We start from the raw sequence: 24,456 nt of genomic DNA on the forward strand, positions 1-24,456 counted from the left end.
TTTCTATGCCTTGGCCAACAGAGGAAATTATATTCTTTGTAACCGTTTCTGACAGTCAGCATTTGACCGTTACATAACATTGAATGGTCAAAGTTCATGCAGTCTTCACTTTTGCAGTTAGGAAACTGTTTTCAATTAATCAAGAGGATACTTTTCAAATGGTTTCAAAGTTAAACAAAGGGCTAGAACAATAACTTTGTGCTTGAACCCCACAGTCTATACAGTCTGGTAAATAATGACAGTGTTAACTTATGGAGCCAGTGTAAAACTAGCCAAAATTAAATTACAGTAGTTGCCTTGACCTACTGTATTTTTGGCTTGTGACTTGTGGAGCCAATGAAGGCTATATATTGAGAACAAAGGTGTTAGTTAAAATACTATCACTGCACGTTTCTGTGATATGTGTGCAAATCTTTACAAAATTATTAGTGAACATCCCAAGCAAACTCTTGTAGCAATATTGTTATCAGTACAGGAATCCTCTTTGCTCAGAGTAAATCTATTGGTCACTTCATGTGTCAGATATCAAAATACCCATGTAAGTAATTATGATTAAGAAGGCCGATCAAGGGATGATAAACAGATTTTAAAATATTATATACATTCAAGAGTATTCATTAAGATCACACTTCCATGAACACCAACACCAAGTAATCCTTGTCATTTAATTCTTTCAAATTGGTGGGATGTTCCAGTCAAGTGTAAGTACACAGCTGTGTAATTACACAGACTGTTGAAGAACACAAACGTTTCTTTAGTTTACAATGAGTGAAATGGGATCTGCTCTAAGCATTGCTCGAAAAATAGACTGCTGTCTCCAGAGAAGGGTTGCTAGGCGTCTTTTTCACAGCAACAAAACTGGATTTATCGTAGAGCATTGCGCTAAAACGACCAACAAAAATAGGATCCTGCAGGTAATTTTATCTTTTTTTTAATACTAGAAACAGAGGTAGGTTATACTCTATCCTGCTTTGATATGGCACATATTGAATTGTGTATTAAGCCCCATAGGTCACATTCAACTGTGAGATAATATGTGGAATTTGAATACGATTGTGAATCTATTGTATCTGAAAACGAGCTTTTTCTTATCAAGAAAAAAAACAAAAAAACTTTCCTTTACCAGTACTGTATCATGTACTAAAGATTACAGGTACTTATTCAAGTTATATTGTTATGCCTTGATTGTCTTTTGACAGCAGTATTACCAATATAAAAATGTATTTTAGATTTGCACTTTGGTAAATTTAACCACAGCTTGATATGTGTCTGCAACCCATATACATTTGATATGTCTTTCTCTAGACCTGAATTAACAGCATGCATTTTGGTTGCTGATCTCTTAATGCATTTCCACTGTGACATTTGTGTCTGAAAAACACACGCTGTTTGGCAATAAAACTGTAAATTACATTGACAACAATACTGTAGCCTCAAATACACAAAATACTGCAACTTAGTTGTTTGCTATTTGATTTCTTGTAGATTGCGTATAACCAGGACAAACCATTTGTGTCACAAACTAAATATTAAACATTTGTGTCCGTGATTTTTTATTTGATTGTTGGAAGAAAAAATAAATACTTTGAAGTAATCACAACATGGAAACTGCACAGGAGATGGAACCAATTCTGAAATCACTAAAGGATCTGAAAAGGTAATGTTTCACATATACTAAAAATGTCTATGATACAATACCTGGATTTCAGCTGAATCTATTAAATATATGAAGTTTTCAAGTTTCAAGTTTCATTTTCTCAAATCAGCATCCCTTCATATATACAAGGATTTGGTGAAGATACTGGTGATTTAACACTGTACATACATTACTCGTGCACAGCTGCACTAGTACATTCATCCTATCTCTAGGCATGCTCAAATGCTTGATGGAGGGCAGCACTGAATATCCCAATCTTGTACAAGGGAATCGTTTCAAACGCCTTCACTACAAGGATGGTCTTTAATACATATTTGACTGCCTTGGCAATTGTTTTACAATCCTTGTTATTTATAGCTTTTTACTCCCAAATTTCATTGTCAGATTTTTTTTCTGGAAAGAGATAAACAACTGTTCATGTTACATGTTACCCCATTAATTAGTTATTTATTTCAGGTTATGCCTCTTCAAAGGGTGCATGTTTTTTGTCAGTACAATGTTGCTGCTTTGTGAATTGTGCCCTTGCCTAAGTATTTCTTCCTACTTGCTTTCTCAGCTATGACAATGAAGAAGCCCTTGGACTTCTTAAGCAGCTGTGTCAGCTCTATTTTAAATACAAAGCTGATCAGGATCGCTGTACACTTGGAGAGCTTCTGGTCAAAGAAGGCGGGGCAGGTACCTTTAATAATACCCAGTGAATTTATATACTGAAGCCTACATGTACCTTTATTTTGATTGGGGAGCCTTCATTTGTGAATAAGTTAAGCAAATGTATAGCAATATTAATTTAAATGAATACGTGTGTCTGAGATATATTAATCTAAATATCCTCCCACATTGACTCAGTTCACTGCATGCATGTCACTGCTGTTTTTTTCAGCCACAAATTGATTTGAAGAGGCCTAAATTAAATAGGGGTTATACATGAAACCAAAGTCGAGACATGTTTGGCAAATGACTTAATCAGTTACTAAATGAGCAAAAAAGGGTATTTTCAATATCAGTTCCCTGTCAGTGACACACTACATCACTGGGCTTATGCGACCTTCTTGGTGATCTTATGAGTTTACAGTTTTTGTTTGTGTCTCTTTTCCTTCTTGTAGAATTGCTTGTTCGGCTCTTGATTCATTTCTCCAACGCTGGCTTCTTCAGTAGCAATGCTGTTTGGTTCCCTGCTTACTACACATTAAGTGCAATATGGAACTTCAGTGATGCAAGTCTAATTTTTGGTAAGTGAATGGTATAAAAAAAAAACCTGCAAATATGTGCTTCAAAAATTACATTAATAAAATACCAATATCACTAAATGTCCTTACTTTGCAGGACAAGAGCTTGGTAATCTTGGACTAATACAACATCTGGTAGCAATTCTTGATCATACACCCTACAAGGAAAAACTGGATCAGAAGGTTGGTATAATTACTGGTATTGCCTTTTGTAAACCTAAAGAAAAAAGTGTTGCCACTGTATACTCTAGAACACCGGACATTCACTCAACAGAACTTACAAGAAGCCTTGGGAACTTTTCAATAGTATTTGAGAAATCCTAGAAACAGTTCATTGCAGTATGTTTTTTGTTAGTACAGCTATATGCAGAATGACCTTGTAGGTGACATGTTTATTTTTTAAACAAAGTCAATATAAGCAGTACTTTTTTATGGAAAGATTAAGGTTCGTGCATCGATCTCGCTAACAGATTTGCATTTGTGTGACAGAATGTCTACTATTTAGTAAAGGCTTCCCTCTGCATACTGCATAACGTTGCCAAGGTGCACGAGAACAGACCCCTTCTTCGTCAAGCAAATACTGTGCAGAAAGTCTCGAGCTACACCAAAGTAGAGGATGAGCTCTTAAAGGTGGTGTCTATCATGCTGTTGGGCTACATTATCGACGAGGATGAATCTGATCTTATCATGGACGAATCAGGTACTGAATAAGGTTCTTTAAATGTGTGCCCCTCAAGTTGACTATTGTTCAATGTTTAGTCATTACCTGAGTTTAAACTAAACATAGATACAACTAAACCAGTAAAGCAAGTATAATCTGTTTGTATTGATCCAGACACACTGATTGTATTTGTCTGAAACTGGTATTTTAAAGCTACTGTGTACTATTATTTCATTACTGGTATGCTTCTTTTTGAAGGTGCCATAGAGAACATGCTTAGGCTGCTCCAGGGAGCTTTAACCGCGCCAAATCGCCGTTGTCGTGGTTACAGGTCTGAAGAAATTGCTGAAGGGTTGGGTCTCATTGCAACTTGTGAGAAAAATAAAATCAAGGTATGAAGGGTAATAACTACTATTGTCAATTACATGTGAAGGGCTCCGTCCTTAGGATAAGACATAAAACCCAGGTTCTATTGCAAGTGACTCTGCAGTAGCAGTTGTTGATGCATAGTTCAACCTGATGCATAGTCTCTGTAAATCGCTTTGGATAATGCCCACTCACATTATTGATGTTATTTTAGATGTTTCAAGCTGGAGCGATTCCAAAATTAATGCTGATGATGGAAAGTGGCAGCAGCCGAGAGAAGATATTTGCTGTCAAGGTTGTTTGGCAGCTTGCCTTTCATCAAACAACACGGGAAAAGCTAAAAGAAAGTATGGTTCAAGTAAAAACAAACAGAGCACTAGACAAGACTTCAGTTATTTTTTTTTAGGCACTTGCTAAATAAGCCTGGCCTCCACAAGCACATAATGCTCGCTTCTAAGATATGGAGAAGGCCTATAATTGAGTTCTAGACCCTACGTCAAGAAGTCTTAAATCATAGTTGTCATCACATCAAGACTTTGCAAATGCAGTTTTCAAAAGCACATAAAAATAATAGGCAAGAGATAAAAAAATCTAACCTATTCCTTTAATAGAAGTCCTTTTGTTACAGCTTTTTCCAGGATATCTGTGAGGAAACAAGGGTAGCATATTAGTAGTATGCTCTGCACTGAAGCCAATAGGAGAAACGAGGTGTAGTTTGTGCTCCTTTAATATGGAAGGGACACTTGTCACCAAGATTGATTATTGTAGTAGGGGCAAAATTCAAAGACAAAATGTAAAAAAAAAAGATATTTTTAAACCTGCAACCAGAGTAATATACAGTCAGTATCTATGATTACATCACAGACAGCGATCTGATGAAGCTCCTGGAAGAACTGTCCAAAGACAGCGACAGTGGCGTTTCTAACACAGCCCAGGGAGCAAGATGGGTGATAGAAAAGCAAGCTGAGGAAAAATCAAAGACAAAGAGGGAGAGCTCACAACCAGGTACATTCAAATAAAAAAGGGGTTTGTGCAATGCTACTGTGAAAACAACATTACCTGTTTAAAGGGTGGCACCCATCAAGATACTTTTTATGGGTAAATGATGCATATGGTAGTGCCATAGACTTTGATTTAATTCAGTGCTCTATATGCAAATATGATGAAGTGCCATTACCAATTATTCATAATATTGTATGGGTTATATGACAACCAGAGACAACAGGACATGTGATGATCAGCTACCAATGGGAAAACCAGAAAGTTATGTTGGAGGTGAATAAAAGACTACAGGTTAGTCAACCATTTTACATTTGTTTTTATCTATCTATCGATCGATCAATCACATCTTGGTAAGAGCCCAATAAAATTGCATTTATCTGTTTTTTTTTCTTTCATGGATTTTCTCCACACTAAATAGCAATGTCTTCTTTTATACACTTTTTGTACTCCTTTTCTTTCTGGATACTGATACGTCAAAAACTGAAAAAATCCTGATTAATGGTTTTTGTTTCTAAATATTTCTGTCTTGGCTTGCTATGTCAACACTACTTTGAATGTAAGACTTGAAGGTTTGTATTGCAGAGTGTGGGGATCAAGGTGTGGATGGATGTGGAGAACATGGCCGGATCCACACTGCAGGCCATGGCTGAGGCAGTGGAGCAGGCCTATGTTGTTATTATATGTATCTCTCCTAAATACAAAGAAAGCCCTAATTGCAGAACAGGTACAGTATTTCACTTCCACCCCCATTCTGTATGGGGCCCAACCTTTCCATGGTAATGATATAGCTTGTTATTTGTCCATGGTATTCTATAAACAAGATACAGTATATCACAACAGAAAGACCCCCATGCAAATGAGATATCCCAAGGGTAATACCCTGGTTAAATAAAAAATAATTTAGACATTTGAAATTCATAAATAAATGTTTCTAGTAGATTGAAAAGACTTCTGATGAAACCCTACCTCTCAACCCGTCTTCCTTGTAGAGGCTGAGTACAGTTTCCAATTACGAAAAGAGATGATCCCACTCATGATGCAAAGAAACTATAAGCCAGACGGGTGGCTGGGAGCTGTTTTAGGGACCAAACTTTGGGTTGATTTCACCCAAAAAAGTATATTTGAGGAGAGCATGAACCAGCTGATAAAGCTTATTGGGGGCTATGCACCACTAAGTAATGATGCAGCTAAAGGTAAACTTTCTTTCTTTCTTTCTTTCTTTCTTTCTTTCTTGCATGTTTTTGTTAGCTATCCATTACATTACAATGCTTCTAATCATTTTCGAGACTTGATTATAACTTTTTGACAATATAATTATATTGCTGGTCATATGACAATATAATTATAACACACAGATGCAGAAATACATTCAAAATCTAAATTCTACTAGAAACCTTATGTCTTTACATATTAGTACTGTGCAAGTTCATAATGAATAAACAGGGGGTTTTATATGAGCAACTGATTGATGTTTCTATATTCAACTGGAATGACTGAGACTTGTAGCCTGGTTGTATTGTTTAGAGACACATTTCAGGCACAGTGCGCATATTCCCAGCTGAAATTAGTCCAATACAACAAGGAAGTGACTTGTTTTTCTTGTTCTTGTGAATTTACTAGACCTTTAAGGGCTGCTTTTGAAAGTCACAGGATATCAGAATTGTTATGAGGCCAAGAAAACCCAATTCCCTAATTTATCTTACAACCGGCAGTTGCATTACACAGTCTGAAGGCACTATGCTTTTACCCGGCTGCATTTATACGTGTTCTTAGATAATCCAGATGGCATTGCTAAAAGGAGGGCAAGTACATTATTCATTTAAACACAAACAACTACCTAAACACTACTGTATATAACGAGGGTCAAAATCAGTAGTTCATATTTATATAACGACATCATTCTTCGGGGCAGATCCCTTGTTTAGCATGCTAAAGAGAACCAAAATTGTCATAATGCAGTATAGTTTCAGTGGTTAAAGAAGGAGGTCCCCGGTTCAAATCCCGGCTCACTCACTGGCTCACTGCGTAACCCTGAGAAAGTCACTTAGCCTCCTTGTGTTCCGTCTTTCAGGTGAGATGTGGTTGTAAGTGACTCTGCAGCTGATGCATAGTTCACACACCCTAGTCTCTGTAAGCTTCCTTGGATAAAGGCTTCTGCTAAATGAACAAATAACAATAATCTGTTAAACTGGATCATGGTTGGTCTAACTGAATGGGAAAAAATGTTTTTCTTGTAAAGATGGGAAGGCAGTAATTTTGAACATAACTGCAAAACTAATGAAAAAAATCTAAATGACTTGTATTTATTTGTGTGAGGGACCAAATAAACAAAAAACTAACAGGCTGCAGTAAAGTTCAAAGTTCAAAGAGAGCTTGCCTTAGCTGAGGTGAAAGCTTCTTATGATATGAACCAGCTGTGGGTGCATTATAATACCCCTTACAGAAAAGATAAGAAAAAATATCAATAGGTTACCATCAAAATACAAGCGGCCCCTCATAAGAGAACACTGCATTACCAGCAGCACACATCCACTGAGGTGGAACAAGTATTGCACAGCAATGAATTTCACATGTGTAATATTTCAAAAAGGTATGAATACACAGGTAAATATTACCACTGTGGCCCCATTCTACCAATGGGTGAAATTATTAATCTTATATTATAAATTATTATTATATTATAAATTATTATATATTCTCTTGTGTTACCATATGATTGGTACAGAACCATTGCATTATCATGTAATTATAATATCACTATTTATTTATTTTTATTTTTTTACAAGGTCCGATTATACCTTCAAATGCAAACCAGCAGATGGCCAGTAAAAGTGTCTCAGTTGTGAGCACCTGGACAAAGGAAGATGTTGCCGTGTGGTTAAAAGAAAATAAACTTGACTTCTGTCTCAACCTGTTTGCAGCGTATGATGGACCATTGATGCACCAGCTACAGCAATTACGCAAGGAGGTAAGACTGACTGTAATATAAAGGTTGTGGTCTCAAGAGACAAATAAGAAATGAGACTTTTGTGATATGCTGCTGACTGAGATTAAAAAGAATAAAAGAACCCTACATGACTTTATTAGTTGCACTACCTGGTTTTATCCAGTAGATGTCACTATAGGGTGAACTAACTAAAGATTACCTGTAATAAACAACAGCCAATGTTCATAAAAATGTCACAATGACAGACTGTTGAGGTATTAAGGATTTTTTAAACTAAAGCCTTAATCTGTGAGTTTGAAAACAGACAGGTGAAATAGAACTGTCCCCTGTAAGACTTTCACTGTTGTTTCTCACAATCTTTTCTTTTTTCTTCTCCCATTTAGGCTCCAGATTTTTTCTTCAAGAGTCTCAGAAAGGATATAGGTTTCAGCTCACTGACTGAAATCCTACAGTTTATTGATGCCCTGGATAAACTACATGATTAAAAGTCCCAGTCACACAGTGCATTTGTGTGTATATGAATCCACATGACAACAGAATTCAGCTACCTCCAATTAAGTCTCGAGCTGAATGCATTTTATATTACATAAAATACAAAAATAATTACAAAAAATACTATAAAATTGTTCACATTTTTATTGTGCTTTATAAGAAAAACGAAATATTGTGGTGAATGTATTTTCACAGTTCAAAAGACAGGAAACATTCGAGATACAAAGCAGTTTAGTACAAACTAATATAGTAAAAAAAAAAAAGAGAGAGAGAGAGATTTATATGCTGTCTTTATGGCTTTGCTTATAATTTTGTTATTTTATCGCCACATTTTAATTGCAAAGGCTATATCAATCAATCTTTTTTTTTTTTATCACCATCACAAAACGCGTTACAAGATGCAGCGATATAATGTAATTGATACTTAACAAAAACATGTATATCACTTAATGGTGAGCCTGACATTTTTGTAAATTGGACTGTTTTGTACCTACTGTACTTTTATTACAGGACGGATCCTGTTTTTTTCTTTGTATGTGATACATTATTTATTTTTTATGTTTTATGTTTTAAATCTTAAATAAAAAATATTACCATTAACAGCCTTGACTGGAACACTGTTGAATATTCATTCCTGCATTTCCTGGGAAGTGAATTAGCTTTTTCCCCCAAACCAATATGGTCATGGTAGAAAAGCATTTAAATTGAAACATGCTACAAACTATGTAAAAGAACATCATTACATGAAAATCAATAATCACCTGTTTTTCCATGTAGCAGCAATAAGCTTCGGTCAAAGTATTTCTTTGCAGTTTTTTTTCTACCAAAGACATTCCAGAGGCAAACCCTTGCGTCCTGCAGCGCTATCTCCTGGTCAAACATTTTAGCGCAGTCATTTTTTACGACAGCGACAGGAAGCAAATACGATCTGTTTTACTTCCAGTCTCGGTGACTCTGAAAAATGGCGGACATGGAGGATTTGTTTGGGAGCGACGGTGACAGCGAGAATGAACACAAAGGTAACCCTTTCCTTTTGGAGGAATAGTTATTCCATACATAATTTCTTTGTACATTTAACGGTTTTACTTATGAGTTTAGTTTAATTGTGTTTGCTTAATTTTTTTTTTGTTTAAACACATTCTCGTCACGTAACGTGGTGTAATAACGTGGTATGTGATGTAGTAATCATGGTAAATTATTATTATTATTATTATTATTATTATTATTATTATTATTATTATTATTATTGTTCATTTGGTTAAAGCGTTTAGTGGGAAAAGTTTAGAGTGTAAACGACGTGTATTATCAGCAGCAGTCTTGTCCCATTAAGTGCTGGAAAAAAAAAATACATAGTTTCATTGAAATCACCAATCGTGATATGGTAGAAAATGTATGTTTGCAATCTCATAGTGCATAAAATACGAATATTAAACTTTAAATTTTACTGCAGCCCGTTAGTACAGTACTTTGCCTTGTATGGAACATGTTGCTTATTTTAGCATAGAATCAGAATGCAGTACAGTAGGTTTCTCAAGAACTGTGTTATAGACAATAAAAATTGATTCTAAGATATGATTGTTTTTTGTTTTGCACATTGAGCTTAATGACCTTACCAACTAGCTGAATTGTGTTCATTTCACGGGATCTGTAAAACATAATGTCTTATTATATTAAATTGACAATCTTTCAATAGACTCAGTAATTTGAATATGTTGGTGTATTCAAGTATACCAATGTTAGCAATATTAAAGTAACTGGAGTTAAAAAAATTAAATAAAAAAAAAAGACGAAGATAAAAGCGCTTTCTCTTTAATGATTGAGTGTTTAAAATAGTGAATCAACATTCAGCTGTTCTGTTTGCCTATTATCTGTAATTCAGAATAGATCCACAGTGACAGAACATCCCTCTCTTGTTAGATTCTGGATCGGGGTCTGGCTCTGACTCTGAGCAAGAACAGCCCAGGTCTGTGAGTAATGCATCAGGGAGTGACAGTGAAAGGGAAGGTCACCGTGATGATGATGATGATGACGACGACGACAGAGATGCAGGACAGCCCAGTAACAAGGAGCTGTTTGGCGATGATAGTGAGGACGAGCATGGCTCCCAACACAGTGGAAGTGACAACAGGTCAGAGAAGTCAGACAACCAGTCGGAGGCCAGTGTGCATTCTGAGCAGGAAGACAGTGAGCATTCAGACATGGAGCACCACAGTGGTTCAGAAGGGCACCACGATGAGGAAGATGGCGGTCACAGGTCTCACGCGGGCAGTCCGCAGTCTGAGGCGGGCAGTCCGCAGTCTGAAGGGGGCAGTCCGCAGTCTGAAGGGGGCAGTCCGCAGTCTGAAGGGGGCAGTCCGCAGTCTGAGGCAGGCAGTCCTCATTCTGAGGCACCCAGTCCCCGGTCTGAGGCGGCTAGCGCCCATTCAGAGGCAGGCAGCCCACGGTCCGAGGCAGCTAGTCCCCGGTCTGAAGTCGCGAGCCCCAGGTCTGAGGTTGTAAGCCCCAGGTCCCACACTGCAAGTCCCCACTCTGAGGCTGAGGGCTCAGGAAAAGAGGCCCATTCGGAGGATGAGAAGTGGGCCAAAAGTGATCAGTCAGACGACGAGGCAAAACCACAGCACTCGGATGAAGAGCACAGGCGCTCTGATGATGATGAAGAAGAACATCATCAGGAGCGCAAGTCAGGTAGGGGGCAAAAAACAAACCTGTTCTTAACTTCCTGAAGCATCGTTTTCTTACACCTTCATTGCGTCAACAGGAGTCGCCTGTTTGGCATTGTCGCAGTTCTACAGTAGAAGATATCTTCTTGAGAGACAGTCGGCAGTTCTGTAAAACACATTAAAATTCAGTTTCAGAGTAATAGTGATACCCAATAACACATTTAATGCACATCATTAAAATGAATTTAAATATATCTTTTTTTCTTCTTTTTTTTAATTTATTCAAGCATCACTTAAGGTCTGAAAAAAATCATTGCTTAACCCCATAATCAAAATAAGAAGTCCATTATACATTTTCTTCTAATTTTTTCTTACAGAATCTCCTAAAGGCAGTGACAGTGAAGATGACTTTGTGAGACAAAAGCACAAGAAGACAGTAGCATCAGATTCTGATTCTGACAGTGATGCTGGAGGACACAAAGGTAAATTGCATCCATTTAGTTGATTAATTTTAAATGAAGCGGACTCCTTGCTATATTGCTTGTGTATAGGCTTGCAATTCAGAGCAAAATTTGTTTGATGTTGCACGTCATATCGGTAGCACAGCTAACAAGTTGTTGAATTCTATTCATCCTTAATGAATGAAAAAGTTATTTGTCGGATACAAGGTTTGAGTGAGAAATACTTTACAGACCTGTATGCAGCCTTGTTGTCTGAATGCATGATGTTGAGATTGTGTTACTGTTTCTTATAGAAAATAAACCTGCGGCAGATGACCTCTTTGGAGAAGCTGATGATATTTCCTCAGACAGCGATACTGAAAAGCCCACCACCCCAGGACAGCCACTTGTGAGTGTAGTGCTCTGAAGTATTTTGATTTTTATCTCAGTATCTGTTCCCAGCCAGTAACTATGTATGTTTAGTTTTACACATCTAGAGAACAGATTATCCTTTTGGGTAACTTGGTGTGACGTTCTTCAGCACATATCGTCAAGAGTTTCATATGTGGATAAGTGTTGGCGGTGACTGTCTGTCTGTGTTTTGTGTCAGCTGATTGCATCACAAGCTAATTTATCTGTATATCCTACAGGTTTAAAACCAGATTAAAATGTTAAGGAATATTTTGACTTTGGCTGCTTTGGGTCCAAGGTGATTAATTCATGTTTGGTATCCCAGGACAATGAGGATGGAATGGAAGCTGATCATCCAGAGGAAGAACCTGTTCCAGAAACAAGGATAGAAGTAGAGATTCCCAAAGTCAACACTGACCTGGGAAGCGACCTCTACTTTGTCAAACTGCCTAACTTTCTCAGTGTGGAACCAAGGTAACTGTTTATTCAGTCCTGCTAATAATAAAATCAAAACTGTCAAATGGTGTTAGATGATTTTCTACTTCTGTTTTTCAGGCCATTTGACCCTCAGTATTATGAGGATGAGTTTGAAGATGAGGAAATGTTGGATGAAGAAGGAAGAACCAGACTTAAATTGAAGGTAAGTGAAGAAACTGCAAACAAATGCACAGGGCTATTTGTATATCATCAACAGGTACTGCACTATCTGTATGATGAGAGAACTGCTACTTTCCAATAAGTAGCAAATTACTGTTTCTTCCAGGTATCCGTGTCCCACATTATTGATAAGTACCTACAAGTGTACCGACGGCGAGGCAATCTGAAGCTCTACTGTCTCCCTTGTGAAAGCAATGCACGGATTGTGAAGTGGTCCGATGGAAGCTACCCTTGGAGATTTATGTATTAGGCAGTCCGATTTATATATATATATATATATATATATATATATATATATATATATATATATAATATATATATATATTTATTGGAATCGCAGAACAATGGCAATTTAGTGTCGTGCTTCAAGATAAGTATGTCTTACTACCTAATCGTCAGTAGCACTGTAAATATTTCAGTATCATGAAAAAGGAGATCACTATGACCAATATCCACTGTAGATGTAACAGTGTGGACAAGTACATCCATTTATATATACATTTTGATAATCATCAATGAAACAAGCCCAGGGAACTCACAACTGTGGCTTTAGTCAAGAGGTCATGATTTTAGTACACAAGGCAATGTTTTGCAGCAGTGGGTATAAACTGCAGCCACAGTTGTGTGTGTGTGTCAAAATAATCTCTGTTGCATCCAAGTAGACAAAATAGATTGCATATTGTGATTGCAGTTATGGCTGCTAATGGCCCAGTTCGCACCGCATTTAGCTAGGTTAAATGAGTTTCAGGAAAATTGACTAAAAGTAAATGTGACCCATAGGTTCATCTGCTAATCAGAAAACATTGGGTTTTTTTATCATTGTTTTTTGTTTTGGGGGGGGGGGGGGGATATTGCCATACTGTACCTACTCATAATTAGTTATTGTAGATCTAACTACAGTAGTACACCAGGGGAGCCATCTTGCTTTGAGCTAAATAAATCGTACCTAATGATCTGTGATCTGTAAAATGCTAAAATGTTTAGTCCATTATAAGCAAAAAGCATGCAGGATAATGGGATGTATGTATTTATTTCTTGATATCCACGCTGACTGTTGTCTGCTCTTTATAAGCAAGTCAGGAAGAAAACTGAGCAGAAGCCTTGAGAATGTTGCTAGTTTTAAAGTTGCAGGTTATTTTTGGACATGCTGACGAGGGGGAGAGATGTACACTCCTGGTACTGGTTTGGTTCACGGTGAGTGTGTGTTCTTCCGTTCCAGCATGTCCTTGCACTTGGGAAATGAAGTGTTTGATGTCTACAAGGCTCCACTGCAAGGAGATCACAACCATCTCTTCATCAGACAGGGTACTGGTCTCCAGGGACAGGCTGTGTTTAAGACCAAATTGACATTCAGGTGAGTACCCTGCCAGTGTACACAATATGGAGGTATTAAGTGCAAGGCGTTAGTATCACAATTCATTCTAGCAATGCTTTACCTGAAATTTTTCAGAGGTGACACTTGATAAAATGTGGCTAGGGAGTGGATTCTTAATGTTTTTATTAGCTTAGAACAGTGTGTTTGTGTTCTACCAAGTTAATTTGGATTAAAAATGTGTTAATTCCCATGATTCTGAAATTGGAACGTCCCCTTGTAGATTACTGTTTCATTTTGTTGGAAAAAGTACTAAAGAATTGAACTTGACCCTTCTTAGTCTGTTAATTGCCGAGTCCCCCTCATTGTAGTGTTTTGAAGAAGTGCTTTAGGGATATTGTTTTTTTTTTTAAGAGACTGGAGAGTGAGAACCCTTTCTTGTTCTGTGCAGGCCACATTCCACAGACAGTGCCACTCACAGGAAGATGACGCTGTCCTTAGCAGACAGGTGTTCTAAGACCCAGAAAATTCGAATATTGCCAATGGCAGGCCGGGACCCAGAGTCTCAGCGCAATGAGATGATAAAGGTAAGGATGCTGTGAATAAGGAGGTCTGGTGTGTCCCGGCTGCTGTTAGTATTCTTGACAGTGAATATCCATCTATCAGTAGCTCATCTGATGTGTTGATGTTAAAACATTCCCACAGTACTAAAAACAGACATTTATTTTTTAACAGGGCTTTTCAATGTTTATTTAATTATGAGTGCCGAAAATACCGTAATCAATCTAAAATGGCCTTTTAGAGGGCTGCATTTGTTTTGAGCTTTGCCACGATTGTTAGCAACACATTTTGTAGCAGAAGATCCGCGTCTGAGAATGGGGAGGTAATATACAGATTAAGCAAATGGGGACATACAAACTTCTTGAATTGCTGTGAAGGTGTAATAGTGGAAACAATGAAGACCAGTCCCAGTCCACAAGTTGGATTTGGTTATTTTATTATGAGCCAGTGACCATCATGGTCCTTTCTGATCAGCCGAACCCTCAGAAGCTAAAATTGTGATTCTGTTGAGTTCAGAAAGAGGAGGAGAGGCTGCGTGCCTCGATTCGCAGGGAGTCCCAGCAGCGCAGAATGAGGGAGAAGCAGCACCAGCGAGGACTCAGCGCCAACTACCTTGAGCCTGACCGCTACGAGGAGGAGGAAGAGGGAGAGGAATCTATCAGCCTGGCTGCCATCAAGAGCAAATATAGGGGCGGCAGCGGAGTGAGAGGTACCCCTGAGATCACACTTGCCTGTCTGTTCACTTTTACATATTTAAAAAAAACAAAAAAAAGATTGCATCTGGTACAATAGTTGGCTAAAAGCTTGGATTACTTGTAGATAGTCTTGAGCTTCCTTGGTCTTTTCGTCTGGGGAGTGGTACCAGATCTTTTTTTTTTTTTTTTTTTAAACAAATGAATAAATGTTGATTTGTAACTTGTGCTTCTTTTCACAACTACACAAAGTATCTGCAGAGTGAATGAAAGTTCACAAAAGGTAATATTTCTGGAACTTAATTCTGCAATCTGTCAGGCGCAATAGGTCCAATTTATTTTTACACACACTGTTTATTTTTTTTTTTTTTTTCAGAGTAAAACAGGTTTAAAAGGCATTGAATCGCAAAAGGACACTCAGTACTTTATCTCCAGCCAAGCCCCACCCCTTGTTCGCTGTATTTTTCACATACCTCTTTATAGATATGATAAATCCTCTCCTGATGACGCGTTTTATAACACTAACTATCTGCTTTGTTTATGTCCTTGGTATCTGTGGTGCATGGATAGATCCGATACGCCCCTTTTTTTGTTTTCCGGCTTCAGTCGGCTGCTGTCGGTCTCACTCGGCCATTGAAAGGTTATCTGCTTTTTCTGGAGAAAAAACGACTAGAGACCTGTGCTTTACGTCTTTTTGATGATATTGGACTGGAAAGGGAAAATTCTAATGTCGGACCTGGTCCGACATAGGACCACAAAGGGTTAAAATCCCAGGCTGGGCCTTACATCCTCAACTGGAAAACCATATGTGATTTGAAAGTTATTCCACTTAAACTCACTATTGGGTTGCTTGCTTAAGAATTGTAATTCATTTAACACTGCTTGTTTTTTTTGTTTTTCTTACAGAGGAACGTGCCAGAATTTACTCCTCTGACAGTGATGAGGGGTCTGATGAGGATCGAGCACAGAGACTGTTGAAGGCTAAGAAACTCGACAGTGATGAGGTGTGTATGCAGTAGCTCTTTATAAAACCAGTGTGTTCTTTACAAAGTGAATAGGTTATTTTTAAGTCATAGCAACACCCTATCCTGATTTAATACTGTTTTATTCTAATGTGCAATTTGCATTTTTTGTGAATACATAATTAAACTGCCAAGATAATGTAACTTCTGCAAACAGAATAAAAAAGGCAAATTTTAGAACATATTGCATTCAGAGGTTTTATTTTGCCACAATACTTTAATTGACTTAAGATCACGCCTGCTTTACTGCAAGTTACTTGTACAGCAGGGAGTTCTCTTGCAGTGACTACATAATGCTTTGTTTAAAGCTGATTTGAATATTTCAGTTTAGCCCAGATTCAGTTGCTCCCCACTGATGTGAAATTAGAGTTAATAACTCTGGAGAGTAATTTTAGCCACCAGCTGCACTGAAAGCAGAGAAAGCTTGCTCTTGTCCGAACTAGAGGACTTGTAAAGCAGGCCTGTCACAGCTGGTAAGATTGATGCACTATAGGTAACACTATCTTGCTGCAAAGTTTGGCTACAAATACAATATTTTTTTTTTATATATATCTATATATATATATAATTTTTTTGATATATATATTTTTTTATATAATATAGGTCATTTTAAATGTCATTGAGAGTTCATCATACTGTTGTCAGGTTTTACTATGGGTGTCATATTAGTATTTTTTTGGTTTGGAGTGATTTATTTTTTTTATTTTTTAATTTCCCAGTGTGACTTTTGTGCTACTACTTGTCCTATAATGCAGATTCAGTCCCATATCTCACCTGTAGATGGGACCTAAGGTTTATTTTTAGATTTGTTAAACTTAAAGTGCTTTAAAATATGTCATAAATAATATATATATTTTATTTTTTTTAATATTTGGTAAAACTATATATATTTTTAAAGTATTATTGGTTTAGTAACTGTCCCTTTGAAATAATTCTATATACCAACACTTCATGCAGTCCAAGCCAAGTTGGCTTAAGCACTGGAGACAGTGTCTTGCAATTTGTAAGGGCATACAAATAACATGTTCATGTGTATTAACTCTGTAGTCAGAGTTTGCTGTTGCTGCTCTGTTTTTCAGGGTTGAAATGACTTTTGTAAAGAGCCGTTGGGTTTTGTTCAACTTTTCAGGAAGGTGAAAGTTCTGGGAAGAGGAAAGCTGACGATGACGACGACGACGACCATGAGAAATCCACGAAAAAACCCAAGAAGTACGTCATCAGTGACGAAGAGGATGAAGAGGATGAGTAGGTTTAGAATGTGTAATTCTCATCGCAAATGCATCCTCCGTTTCTTTCCACCTGGTTTCTGTCATCCACGTAGATAATGTTCTAGAATATTTTGATAATCGTTGTTTAAATCTTTTTGAACCAATTGTTTGTACAGCTAGTAAATAATAAAAAACAATGTACAAAGCAAAACACCCAGCATTTTTTATTTCTTTATTTTTAGTCAGTTTAAAAAAAAAAATCTTTAATTCAAATACAGCAAAAAAATAGTGACAATTCTTCAAACAAAGGCAAGTTTTATGTTTCTGTGTTCAAGAAACTATACAGAAACCAATTCACTTTTTAGAAGTAAAAGGAAACATTCTACAGATTTGTTGTAAAGCAGAGTATTTCTTCATTTGAAATTGGGAAGCAGACCACTTTTAAATTGGTCATTGTGTAACATGTAAAAGCAGCCTTGTATTGTTGTGATCTTTTACAGGATGCATTCTTCATTTCAAAAGCTTGTTTGCTGAGCTAAGTTGTGTATATACTTGATGTTGCTACAGAGTACACAGGGACACATTACAGTGCATAAATCTTGAATGGCAGTAGTTAAGAATCCACTGTCATTTTGTAAGTAGATAAGGCAATTTATATGTTAACTTGACTGACAGAACCAGCAGCCATGTTATATACGATTAAAAAGATATTGGAGTGATTGAAAAACATTCTTAACAAAATGGCTCAATGTTCATTTAAACCCTGTTTTTCAGTTTGAAGTACCTGGGACCCAATGCATTTGTCTGCAAGCCATTGGTAGACCAACAAAAATGAGAAATGTTGCCATTGAAAGATGCTCATGACAGTCGCGTAATAACATTTAAGTTCCACTTCGGTAACTAAAATATGCAGACCCATGAAATAAACAGTGTAACTGTAAGACAACCAGCAATTTACTAACATCCTTATACTTTCCCAATGAGTGGCTACTACATCAGTTGGGGTCTTGGTGAATTGGTAGTCTTAGCTTCATGACATTAGTGAACATTCATTTTCAATTATCCTGCTGTGGTTTTGCTTAACTTGCTGAATTCCTTTTGAAACACTCTAATAAAGCAGCTGCATTTTTAATATAGGCTCTTGTGTGCCAGTTCCTTACTCAAGGAACTGATGTCAGATAAACAAATCTTCACAAAGGTGATTTCTAAAATATAGTACAGTTTTTAGTTCTGGACTGTGTATATATTTTGGTCAAATATTTTTTAAACTGAACAAGCTTGAAAATGCTGCTGTTCTTTCAATCTGGTCCACAGCCATTAGACTGCGGCTTGAGGCAGAAAATAGATATCTATTTGAGCTCTTGAGTTTGACAAGTAAAATCAAAGTACCAACACTTATGTAATGCAATGACATTGGAAAGGATCGCTTTTCAACACTTGAGTCTGGAGATACAGATTAGATATTAGAGGGATCTGGAAGTCCATCTTTCATTGCAGTTTTTAAATCATTGTGTAGTTTTTTTGTAACCTTTAAGTGTTATTCGGGGAGCAGGTGCAGGGGCTACTCCCTAGTTAATCAAGCCGATCTGTCAATTAACCTGCCTTTTTAAGCCCTGGGTTCAAACACACTTTCTCTGTCTGTTCTTTTTGCATTTTCCACCTTTCTCCCCTCCTCCAAATGCAGCGCCACCTCTGCAATGGTCTCCCTCTGGGGGCAAGTGATGTCACTTCCCAACCTTAGGCCTTGAACCGCTGAGAGGAAGGTTCTCCGAGAGGCAGAGGGGACCCCTGGACAAATCTTAACAATCCCTCTATTTTTCCAGGTTCCCCCTGGGGGCAGCATACATGCTCCTCATCCTTGGAGCCCCAATCATTTTGGTCTCACCTCCGTGAAAGCATATCAACTTCTAAAGCATGTCACCTTCCAAAAGTCACAAGCACATAATTTCTGTTTCAAATCCCAAGGTTTATTCCTTGCAACCCTTGCTCCTGTTGCATGAATTTCCAGGTTAAGATTAAAACACAGCAGGAACTGAAAGGTGGCTTCGTTTCCTCAGAAGTTTCACTTTCTTCATTTTTTTTTTTTTTTAAATGCATTAAATTGTAAGTCACTGGTTATGTGCTTTCTAAAAGACTATTTAGAACTCCACACATAGCCTGCAAAATGCAAAACTAAACTAATAAAATGCAAGCTGCCCAGTTCTGTTTGGAATTTAAGAACTGCACCACTAAAAGTGACCATTAATCAAAAGCTTGTAAAGTAAATCTTGTAAAGTTTTGTCCTTCGAAATCGTGCACTGAATTCTGGCCGCTGAACGACATGCATGACTAATGAGCTTGTTTGAGATCTCTGCTTCCGCTCTGTAGATGATTGATACTTTCTGCTGTGTACTGACGAAGTTCAAGCCATTTCACACAGTATCTGTTTATACTAGCCTAGGCATGCTTGGATTACAGAAGCGCTCTTCTGTAATGCCATAGAAACAAGAGTCTGGGCTATTTATCATAGCAGATTTGCTATCTATTTTCGTTGAAAATGTGTTGAAAGGAAAGAATCGTAGCTGCTGTGCTACACTTTGTATTGTGTGAAAATACAGTGCAATCCTACTACCTACACTGCACATATGCTTGGCCATAGAAACAAGAGTCTGGGCTATTTATCATAGCAGATTTGCTATCTATTTTCGTTGAAAATGTGTTGAAAGGAAAGAATCGTAGCTGCTGTGCTACACTTTGTATTGTGTGAAAATACAGTGCAATCCTACTACCTACACTGCACATATGCTTGGAGCTTTATGTCTGTCAAAGACTTTGTCTTATGTAGAGTGGTAGAGAGGTAAGAAGGCGAATGTCCATCAGAAACACATAAAGTAGCATAGATGAATAGGAAAGATATGAGCTGAAACCTTGACCTTGAAAATGTCATCATTATGATGAAGGCTTTAAACAGGAGCAGCAGCACAGAAATAGACGAGCCAATCAAAAATAATTGTCTCATGTTTGGCTTGGAAATCACGTGGCCAGTGAAAAGCACATGGGGACTCATTGAAACCATCTTTAATGACTATATACTGATGTTGTCTCCACTCAGAGGTATTCAACTTAGATTTCTTGTGCTAATGATGTTCCCTGCACATGTTTAAAGCCTCTAGTGCTGGTTTTAATATGATCTTACGTAACTAGCACACGGTCCTCTGTTATGCGCCTTGCTTCTTACATATGGCAAATAATCAGAAATGAAATTTAATACTTAAAAGCTCCAAATTGCCTTGTTGCTTTGGCACAATGGATGTCATTGGATTCACATAAAAGAACAACACTCCCCCACGAAGTATCGTGTTACATGACTAATTAGTTTGGTACATTGTCAATGACCAACCTCTTAAATAGTCTGTTATTACCATTAGCTATTTCTTTTGTTTTTTTTAGTAATGGTATAATTTAGGTCAGCCTGTACCAGAACCGCACAGCTTAATCCTCGAAATAAGGATCTGCTTTTGATTTAGGCATCAGGATTACAGATTTCTGTTTAAAATACTCTAGTCCAGTCCAGGCATGCAAAATATGTTTAAATCCTACCACTGTGACATGGCCTCTTGTTTCTAAATCTTTTTTTTATTTTAGCTTTTTCTCTCACACACACACTAGACCAGGGGCTGGAAACCCTGGTCCTGGAGAGCCACAATCCTGCAGGTTTTGTAGGTATCTCTTAATCATCAATTGCTGAATACCTGGAGCAAATGGTAATTCTGACCAATTAAGCCCAATCATTGAGTCAATTAACTCATTAAGAGGCTCGGGTAAAATAAAAACCAGCAGACCCTGAGGCTCTCCAGGACCAGTGTTGCCTACCCCTGCACTAGACTGTATATTGTTCACAAAGTGAATTGATTAAATTGTCCCATTAGTATGCCAATAATAGCCTAATCCTGACAGATTATGTAAGGGGTAAACAGTGAAAAGGAGAGTTTAGGTCAGGCAGGGTTTCCTCAACTGAGCCTACAAATAATTGGGCATTCTAAATTGGGAGAAAGTAAAAAAATAATCGGCGACTACTAAATTAAAAAAATAAATAAATAAATAAATAAATAAATAAAAAATAGATTTAAACCATGTGTTCTTGTTCAGGCACTAACAGTGTGCCCCTTTCCTGATCACGCAATGGAAATTCTTCCTGCCTTCGCAATAACTATCAAAGCCACTAGGTGTCCCCCCCTCTCAGTGGCAGATATAAATTCATTATGAAACACAGCTGACCCTTTAGCAGGTTTAAATATTTGCTTGTGATGTTTCAAGGAATTACATTTTGAAAATAGAACATTATCTGCCATAATCACATGTAAAGTAATATAACATAACTTATATATGGTTTAAGATTATATTGCTACTGTAACACTGCTTTGGCATACTATAGTGGCATAAATAAATGTCTTTTACTGTTTTACTAAGGGGGACATATTAACACAATAACACAATTACACAACAGACAACTGCACTAAGAGATTTTAAGTGAGTGACCAACACCTTGAATAAAGTGCCACCTGTCTTAAGCAGACAAAGTTAACAAATGTTCAGTCCCTGTGAGACCAGTTACTCTGCTTTTTAAAATCATTTTGGTGCAAACTGGAGCAAGAGCTGACTAAACGACTGTAAAGTAAATTCTAGTGAAGCAAAAACAACATCCTTGTTACATCCAAAACTTACTCTAATACGTGCATTACTTGTTCTGTCATGGGAAATTCAGTGTTTATGTATTTATGTCTAATGTATGTCTAATACAGTTGTATCATGAGAACTGCTCATACAATGCAGATGTGTGCAGGGAACATCGTTAGCATTAAAAAGGCTTAGCTGAATACAACAAACTCAGTATGGACATTGCATAATACAAGAAGGTCATCATTTTGACTGCCTGAGTATGCTTGAATTTGATTAAACTTTGAGGAGCATCAAAGTTGATGAAAGTGTCGGTACTGTCTAAACGTGCACTGTCTTTGCAAAAAAAAACTGGAGGTGTTGAAAGCAGTGGACAATGCACCACTACACAAGACAAAGAAAGGGTTTTGCTACAGATTTCATTATTCTAAAAACACAGGATACAATAAGAGAGCCTGTGATCAGAATGGGACATGTAGATTTCAAGTGCAGTTCATTTGCGATGTATACTTTTTTAAAGTTCACTTGCAGCCATATTTTCAATAAAACACACTTTTAAACGTATAATACTTTTCATTGTTCTGTAATTGAAATGTGATGTCAGTGTTACTGTAACTTCAATGCATTTGGATTTAGATTCCTGATAATAAGAATTACTGGCAACACTTTTTTTGATGGTTCATTGAAATTCGTATTAACGAGAATTGATGGCATTTAAAAATGATCCTGAGAAATGAATGTTGCGGAAGGATCTAAGGGAGGACTAAAGTATAAGTTTACCTGAGGGCTTTTATGATCTTAACAAATAATGGCTGGCCTGCTCAGCAATAATGAGTCACCAACAGGTTTTACAAGTTCACACAGTATCGCTATACTGTATGCAGGTGTTCAACAAACCTCTCCCCTGGCAGCTCAAACTAACATGCACATGCAGTGTTTCACATACACATTTCACATAGTTTAGAGGATTAAACATTTACTATAGGTAATTCTGACCCACACCTCTACATTGACAACACCCTTGAGGCCCACTACAGTAACTGCTGCATGAAAGCACTGTGCTCTAGCACTGGGGGCAATGCCTAGGAGCACATTACATACTGCTTGCATGAGTTATTGCAAGTCTTGTAGAAAGACATTGTTTGTTTTTTAGTAGGAATAATTTCATAACAATGGGACACAGAGCTATATTGCTGATTTTGTTTCTTTTCATTCGTTTGTGAATAGTACTTGTTTATATTAAAGACGGTCTGCAAGAAAATGTCAGAATACATTATTGATACCGTAGGTATTTATATCTTTCTATGAGATAGGAATGTATTGCTCTTGCACCATCCTATGAAATGTTCTTTCTCATCTTAATGTGAGATGTTTGAACTCGGGTGCCTGCTTTCAGTGCTTGTTGCAGGTCACGGTGCTACTTTTAAGCAGAGCTGCTCAAGCTGGGTCAGTTCTAGGTTAAAGCAAAACTGTACATTTCTGCATACCATGAACTTACAGAAGATATTTTGCCCTAATAGAGGTGTTACCTTAAATTATATTATAAGTAGAATCTCTCAGCCATTCACTTTCATTGAGATTCCAAATCCTGTCATCCTGCAGTAAATGATACAGTCCGTTTACAGCATAGAGCCGGATGACTGATTGAAGTCAAACTCACGTCAGAAAAAAAAAAAGAAACAGGACCTTAGAATAAGAAAAGACTATAATAGCTATAACTAGAGAACACATCCAGTGCATGTGGAAGATAAGATACCATTAATAAGGCTAGGACATTACCAAGATTATTGGTATCTTGAAACTGATTGTAAAATAGCAATTTAGCTTGGTTATTTAATTTATAAAATAATTATATTATGAAAAAGGATACAAAAAAAAAAAGGAATTGCTCTTTAAAAGAGTATAAATTATTCAAGATTTTATTTGGATTCTTTCACACAGAAAGCCATGTTCCAATAATGTGAGCTTCATAATAACCGTCGGGAGTAATGTGAAAATCTATACAGCTTGGCTTATTAAAAGGACGTCATCAACATTGACATAATGCTATGGCAATCTTGGTCTAGGGTTGCAATGGCATCCCCTCTTCTGTTTCTAGATGGCGCAGTGGTGTTGCACCCTGCCAAGTTTCTGTTAGTTGATGACAGCGCTGGTGACTGTCCTCTGTTCCACAGAAGAGCGTAGGGACTGAACAGAGAGCTCTTATTGCCATGGTGATCTCTGCAGGTCAGGTTTGCTTTACTTGCCATATGGACAGGCAGGCAGTGTAACCCAGTGTACTCACTAAAGAATAAACAACGCCTGTGAAAAAAAAAACCTACCCTTTAGGTACAAGGAACTGTTCCGATTTCATTAAATCAAATATTTGTTTATCCTGTTACTGAGTTTGTTAGTTTTTGACCATTCGAGAGTTTTCAGTTCAGTCCTACCTCATACCGTATTCCATGTTAAGATAAAAGGATGACGTCATGGAAATGTTTAATTAA

General features: G+C 37.3%; 1 protein-coding gene across 1 annotated transcript; it reads left to right on the plus strand.

The window, feature by feature from the left end:
• Positions 1 to 9,274: 9,274 nt before the first annotated feature.
• On the plus strand, positions 9,275 to 17,531 carry LOC121294958 (RNA polymerase-associated protein LEO1-like). Its single transcript, XM_041219210.1, has 10 exons — positions 9,275 to 9,370; positions 10,269 to 11,036; positions 11,389 to 11,493; positions 11,766 to 11,860; positions 12,188 to 12,336; positions 13,739 to 13,873; positions 14,283 to 14,418; positions 14,909 to 15,101; positions 15,991 to 16,088; positions 17,236 to 17,531. The coding sequence occupies exons 1-10, from the start codon at positions 9,313 to 9,315 to the stop codon at positions 17,353 to 17,355; spliced, it is 1,857 nt and encodes a 618-aa protein (XP_041075144.1). The 5' UTR covers positions 9,275 to 9,312; the 3' UTR covers positions 17,356 to 17,531.
• Positions 17,532 to 24,456: the final 6,925 nt, after the last annotated feature.

Source organism: Polyodon spathula, chromosome 19 (genome assembly GCF_017654505.1).
Source record: "Polyodon spathula isolate WHYD16114869_AA chromosome 19, ASM1765450v1, whole genome shotgun sequence".
Taxonomy (NCBI): domain Eukaryota; kingdom Metazoa; phylum Chordata; class Actinopteri; order Acipenseriformes; family Polyodontidae; genus Polyodon; species Polyodon spathula.